This window comes from Bison bison, unplaced genomic scaffold (genome assembly GCF_000754665.1).
Source record: "Bison bison bison isolate TAMUID 2011002044 unplaced genomic scaffold, Bison_UMD1.0 scf7180017864495, whole genome shotgun sequence".
NCBI classification, from domain to species: domain Eukaryota; kingdom Metazoa; phylum Chordata; class Mammalia; order Artiodactyla; family Bovidae; genus Bison; species Bison bison.
In genome coordinates, this window is record NW_011495054.1 from 11,901,265 (window position 1) to 11,907,700 (window position 6,436).

Genomic DNA, 6,436 nt, shown 5'->3' on the forward strand with positions numbered 1-6,436 from the left:
GAAAGAACTGTTTCCTCTGCCCAAGGCACAGCAGCGGTCGTGGCTGTTGTCAACACCACAACCGCCACACACACCAGGTTTTCCCCAGCCCCGGGCTGCTGGCTGCTGGAGCTCATTCACCCCTGTCCGTCTGCTGTGCTCCCTGGACCAAGGCTGAGTCAGCTCCCTGCCTAGCTCCCCTCCCCCGACAACACACTGAGGCCCGAGTCAGCCTGCAGCTCAGGGCTGTTGTTCAGCTGCTAAGTCGTGTCTGACTCTCTGTGACCCCATGGACTGCAGCATACCAGGCTCCTCCATCCTTCACTATCTCCCAGAGTTTGCTCAAATTACAATCCATTGAGTTAGTGATGCTATCTAACCATTTCATCCTCTGTCGTCCCCTTCTTTTGCCCTCAATCTTTCCTAGGGTCTTTTCCAATGAGTCGACTCTTTGCATCAGGTAGCCAAAGTATGGAGAAGGCAATGGCACCCCACTCTAGTACTTTAGCCTAGAAAATCCCATGGACGGAGGAGCCTGGTAGGCTGCAGTCCATGGGGTCACTAGAGTCGGACACGACTGAGAGACTTCACTTTCTTTTCACTTTCATGCATTGGAGAAGGAAATGGCAACCCACTCCAGTGTTATTGCCTGGAGAATCCCAGGGACGGGGAAGCCTGGTGGGCTGCCGTCTATGGGGTCGCACAGAGTCGGACACGACTGAAGTGACTTAGCAGCAGCAGCAGCAAAGTACTGGATTTTCAGCATCAGTCTTTCCAATGAATATTCAGGGCTGATTTCCTTTAGGATTGACTAGTTTGATCTCCTTGCTGTCCAAGGGACTCTCAAGAGTCTTCTCCAACGCCACAGTTCAAAAGCATCAATTCCTTGGCGTTTAGTCTTCATGATGGTCCAACTCTCACATCAGTATGTGACTACTGGAAAAACCATAGCTTTGACTATACGGACCTTTATTGGCAAAGTCATATCTCTGCTTTTTAATATGCTGTCTAGGTTTGTCATAGCTTTTCTTCCAAGGAGCTAGTGTCTTTGAATTTCATGGCTACAGTCACCATCTACAGTGATTTTGGAGCCCAAGAAAATAAAATCTGTCACTGTTTCCACTTTTTCCCCTTCTATTTGCCATGAAGTGATGAGACTAGATGCCATGATCTTAGTTTTTTGAATGTTGAGTTTCAAGCCAGCTTTTTTACTCTCCTTTTTCACCCTCACCAAGAGGCCCTTTAGCTCCTCTTCACTTTCTGCCATTAGAGTGGTGTCATCTGCATATCTGAGGTTGTTGATTATTTCTCCTGGCAGTCTTGATTCCAGCTTGTGATTCATCTAGACTAGCATTTCGCATGATGTACTCTGCATACAAGTTAAATAAGCAGGGTGACAGTACACAGCCTTGTCATACTCCTTTCCCAATTTTGAACCAGTCAGTTGTTCCACATCTAGGTCTAACTGTTACTTCTTGACTCACATACAGGTTTCTCAGGAGACAGCTAAGGTGGTCTGGTATTTCCGTCTCTTTAAGAATTTTCCACAGTTCGTTGTGATCCACACAAAGGCTTTAGTATAGTCAATGAAGCAGAATTAGATGTTTTTCTGGAAGTCCCTTGTTTTCTCCATGATCCAACAGATGTTGGCAGTTTGATCTCAGCCCCTCCCCTTCCCACAGCTGGAGAGGCTTAGGAGCCAGGACAAGGGGGCTCAAAAAACAATCTAAAGTAAGTTCCCAAATCTCAAAGCACTAAGTAGTTTATAAAAGCTCTGAGCTTGCTTCCCATGAGGCAAAGGAAGCATGCAGTTTACACACACCAAGTCTGAGGATGCCCTAGGCTGGCCAGGAGACAAGGAGAGGGGCCCCCCCGCCCCCTACGATGGGAGTGTAAACCAGAACCGCCTCTGTGCCAGGGCAGTCCGGACCGGCAATGCACAGGCCCTCCTACCAGCATCATGCTCCTAAGAACCCGTCCTCCAGCTGTACCTGCAGATGAGCTTCCCACAGCTCGCTCCCAGCAGAGCTGTTTAAAAGAGCAGAAGGCTGGACACCTAAATACCAGTCAGGGACCCTGCTTAAACAGGGTCCTTCTGCATGAAGCTAGGAAGCTGTAAAAAGCTCTCACAATGTCATGGCTTTCAGACGTATTTTTAAGGAAAAAATACAACCTGCTGATCAGTTTGAATTTGCATGGTTTGTTATAAGTAATATTTAAAAATAAGTGAGAAGGAAATATATAAACAGTTGGTCCTTGTGATTCACACAGGACACACCTGCAAATCTGTCTGCTTGCTAACACTTACTCATGACCCAGAAACCCATGCTTATGGCACCTTCACAGTCATTCACAGATGTGCAGAGCAGCGAACGTGTGTGTTGCCTGATGTACAAGCTCCTGGCTGAGGTCAAGTGAGGTGGTGCTTGGTTCTCATCGTAAATGTGCCACACTGTCCACAGCTTGGGGCCTTTTGTTGGTGATTTTGCTGTTTACAAGGGGCCCACCCCACCCCAATATAGAGCTGGAGAGCTGTCTGGGGCTCCTAAGGGCAGGAACGCTGAGATATGCCTTTGGAGAAAATACATGTGTCAGATGAGCTTTGTTCAGATGTGAGTTACAGCTGCTGGCCATGAGTTCAATGCTAATGAATCAATGGAACATATTAAGCAAGGTGTCTTTAAACAGAAACACACGTAAAACGATGTTTATCTTGACCAGTAGATAAACGTGCAGTGACTGAAGGCGTGTAGAAACACGATTCTATTTCTTCTGGGAGCAAGGGTTTAGCTTACTAAATCAGAATTTGACTTTATGGAATGTTAAGTATCACAAGTGATAAAAATTGACTATTTTTTGTCTCTGTAGAGGAACTGGCTGGTGTGTTCCTAAACTCGTTCTCTCTGGAAGCAAACCCATCCACCCTCCCCCCAGAAACCAATGAGTAACATGGTGCTTTCCGGGAGGAGAACTCAAGGCCAGGAGAGTGGCAGGAAACAGGATTTTCACTACATATCCTTTCGTGTCTTTTAGGTTTTGACCTGAGTCAATGTAGCACCTATCCAACCATAAATACTAAAGTAAAACAAAGTCAGGACTTCCGTGGTGGTACAGTGGATAAGAATCCACCTGCCGACGCAGGAGACAAAGGTTTGATCCCTGCTCCAGGAAGATCCCAAAGCCCCGGGGCAACCAACCTCACACCTCACAACAAGAGAAGCCAGCGCAATGGGGAGCCCATGCCCCAAAACAAGAGAAGCCAGTGCAATGGGGAGCCCACACACCGCAGCTGGAAAGTAGCCCCAGACTACTGCACTAGAGAAACCTGCATGCAGCCATGAAGATCCAGCAGAGCCAAAAATAAATTAAAAACAACAACAAAACCAGAAACGTCTGCAGCCTTCAGAGTCCTCCGCCACAGATTGTCCTCAGGAGCGCCCCTTAGGCACCACAGTGAGGGACGAAAGGGACCACGCCTGTCTCCCGTTCACCTCTCACATGAACGTCCACACGGTGAGGGTGGTGTCAGGAGGGCAGGGCCCTGAGGCCCGTAGGGGCGCCTCACCTGGGTGCTCTCGTCATGGAAGCCCTCCAGGAAGCTCTCCAGTAGCTCATCCGCGTTGTCTATCCGCTCGGCGTACTCGCCCACGATCCAGATCATGGCGGCTCGCGCCTCGGGCTCGTCCAGGGAATCTAGGTTCTCGCACAGCGTGGCAATCACGCTCTCGTACCTGGAGATCAGGGCGCAGTGGTATGTGAGCACCGAGGGTGCCCGGGCCGCCCGTGAGGGGCAAGAGACACGGGCAGCTACTCTACGAAGAGCCCGAGAGGCTGGTGGGAAGAGGATACCGAGCTTTGTCCTTTCCACCTTGGTTCCTGTTTAGGCCTGGGGCGCAGAGCAGCAGGGAAGTGAGGAAGAGGGAGCGCTCCCCGTGCTCCTCCTCCCTCCCCCTCGGCCCCAGAACTGCAGCGCCCTGACAGGCAGGAGCAGTGGCCACGCACTTGTTGGGGTACTTGCGGAAGATGTCCTTGATGACCACGATGGCCTCCTGAACCACGTAGTTGACCTTGGTCTGGATGAGGTCGAGCAGCGTGCTCACGCAGCGCTCGGCGGATTGCTGTGTAGGGAGAGGAGAGCATGGGCCAGGCCTCCCCACACCCCCTAACTCCAACACACTATGTTAGACTGTGGGAGTGACTCCTCACTGCCATCAGAGGCATCAAAGGGGAAATGTCTTGAGAGGCTGGGCTCAAGGGACCCCTTGGCCTCCAGGGACCTGTTTAAGGAGAGTCAGGTCAGCAGCCCAAGAACATCTCCAGAGGCAGAGAACATGAGGGATGAAGGGCCAGGACACAGCGGTCTCAGTGACCCTTGAAAATATGGAAAAAAGGGCACACAGACGGTTGAATTGTGAAACTGGCCAAAACATTCAGCAGGCAGAGCCCCCTGCCCCAAGGTCCATGAAGTGAAAGCTAAGTCTGCTGGGGCCACCATCAGCTTGGGCTGCCCCACCCTCTGCGCTAACGCTGCAGGAGATCCCATGATGATGATGGGCTGATTTCACCTGCAGCAACTCAGAGGCCCAAGGAAGATTACAGATGAGGAGGAGCCAAATCTGTACCACGGGGGCCTGCAGGGCTCCAGCTGTGACCCTCAGGCCCTGCCAGGTCGTGAAAAGCTGACAGATCCTGTTTGAATCAGACTTGTCTCCTGGTTTCGGACCCCTTGCCCTTCCTCCCTCCTCCCACCCAGGACGGTCTCAGAGGCTCACCTCCACCTTGATGGCACAACGGCCGATGGCTCGCACAGCCTTCCGTACAAAGTCCACGTCCACCTCGGTTGCGTACTCTTTCAGCTCCGCCAACACCTGGGTCCCAGACAGAGGAGACGGAGTTGGGGGGATCTGGCAGGGCGCCGTCCCGGAACACCCCTGGGCTTGGGGTGTGCACAGACACGAGCCCGATGGGGTCCTGCCTCCCGTTCAAGGTGCGAGTCCTGAGGGAGGGAGGGAGCTCTCGGGTGCCCCAAGAGGAAACCAGGAAGGATGACCTGTCAGGGCTGGACAAGCCTTGTTTCGGGTGATCTAGCTAACGCATCCACTTTGATGGGCAGATAATAAGTGACAACAGAAAGAACAGGCTCCTTAATCACAAAAGTGCCCGATAACATTCATGGAGAGCTTTCTTATGAAGCCCAGGGCCCAGACACCACCCTCTGCCGACCTGGGTGATGTTGGCCTGGGAGGCCAGGCGGATCATGATGTCCAGCTTCTCCAGCTTCACATAGATGGGGTCGTTGTACTTCACGAAGAACACCTTCATCTCGTGCTTCAGGACCTCAGGCCTGGGGGTGGGCGAGGGCGCCCAAAGAGCAAACAGCGGGTCAGGGGCCTCTCACATCTGCTGGGACATTTCTGGGGTCAGACGTGGAGCCTGACATCCATGAAGCCAGTGACTCCTGTGGCCACACGCTCCTGTGCAGGGGCCCTGCCCAGCGCCTGCGTGTCCAACCACATCCCAGGAAGGGAAGCAAGAAACACTTCACATTCAGGAGGTCACAGGCACCCGGCGATGGGCTTGGAAGTCAGGCCTCAGTTTCAGTTCTAGCTGGTGACCTCAGGCCCGCCTTCTCACTCATGAGACGGGGTGCATTCTGTCAGAAATGTTACCATCGCAGGCCTGCGCTGCTAGTCCTAGAGAGGCCTGGTGTCTGGGAGCCTGGCTCTCGAGAGTGCCCCACTGTTCCTGAGTAGGACACAGGGGGTTGACTGCCTTAACTGACAGGGGAGGGAGCTCAAGAGGCCAGCGCGAGGACTCCTCCAGACGCCGCCTGGCCTTCTCCCTACGGTCCAGCTGTAGAGCCCCACCAGGCCGATAAACCACAACTATGGGGCCGATACGCCACCTCCTGTGAGTCCTTCTAGTGAATCTCTGAATGCATGTGTGGGGGTCCTGGGGACCCCGACCTGGATACCTACAAGAGAGGTAGATGCCAAGCGCCTGGCATGATGCATACCTGCCTCAGAGAAGGCACTCGTTGTCAGAAGTGTCTACGCCCCTCCCTCAACCGGCGCCCCCCCACCTCCTTTTCCCAGCTGTGGGAACCTGATGGGGAGCGGCCTGCCCTGGGCCACACGCCGAGTGCTAATCGGGGAGCGAGCGAGATGAGAGTCACCACCCCTCCCTGGCTCCCACTTCCATGGCCTTTCCAAAACAGAGAGGAGGAACAGAACGGTGAAGAGGGGAGAAGACACAGAGGGAGAGCTGGGCAGGCTGTGGTGGGGTGGGAGGGCTCCTGGCGAAGCAGGGGCCTTGGTCGTGCTGGGGGGTGGGGGGCAGTGGGGTCCTGCACTGGACGGCTGGAGAGGTGGTTTCCGCCACCAGGACTCGGCACTAGCTGCCCAGCGCACGTGGGGCCTGGGTCTGGTGGTGCCTCAGTATCAGGTTCAGCACCTTG

The 6,436-nt window shown here is 53.5% G+C and overlaps 1 protein-coding gene across 4 annotated transcripts in view; it reads right to left on the reverse strand.

Annotated features, from left to right (window-relative positions):
* Positions 1 to 6,436, reverse strand: part of AP1B1 (adaptor-related protein complex 1, beta 1 subunit) — a 34,721-nt gene that overhangs the window by 13,910 nt on the left and 14,375 nt on the right. For all 4 annotated transcript variants that reach the window (XM_010828734.1, XM_010828735.1, XM_010828733.1 and 1 more), the window contains 4 exons: positions 5,203 to 5,323; positions 4,752 to 4,847; positions 3,982 to 4,097; positions 3,545 to 3,710 (listed from right to left, as the gene is read on the reverse strand). In XM_010828734.1, coding sequence (XP_010827036.1) covers positions 3,545 to 3,710; positions 3,982 to 4,097; positions 4,752 to 4,847; positions 5,203 to 5,323 — 499 coding nt within the window. The remainder of the gene's footprint in view (positions 1 to 3,544; positions 3,711 to 3,981; positions 4,098 to 4,751; positions 4,848 to 5,202; positions 5,324 to 6,436) is intronic.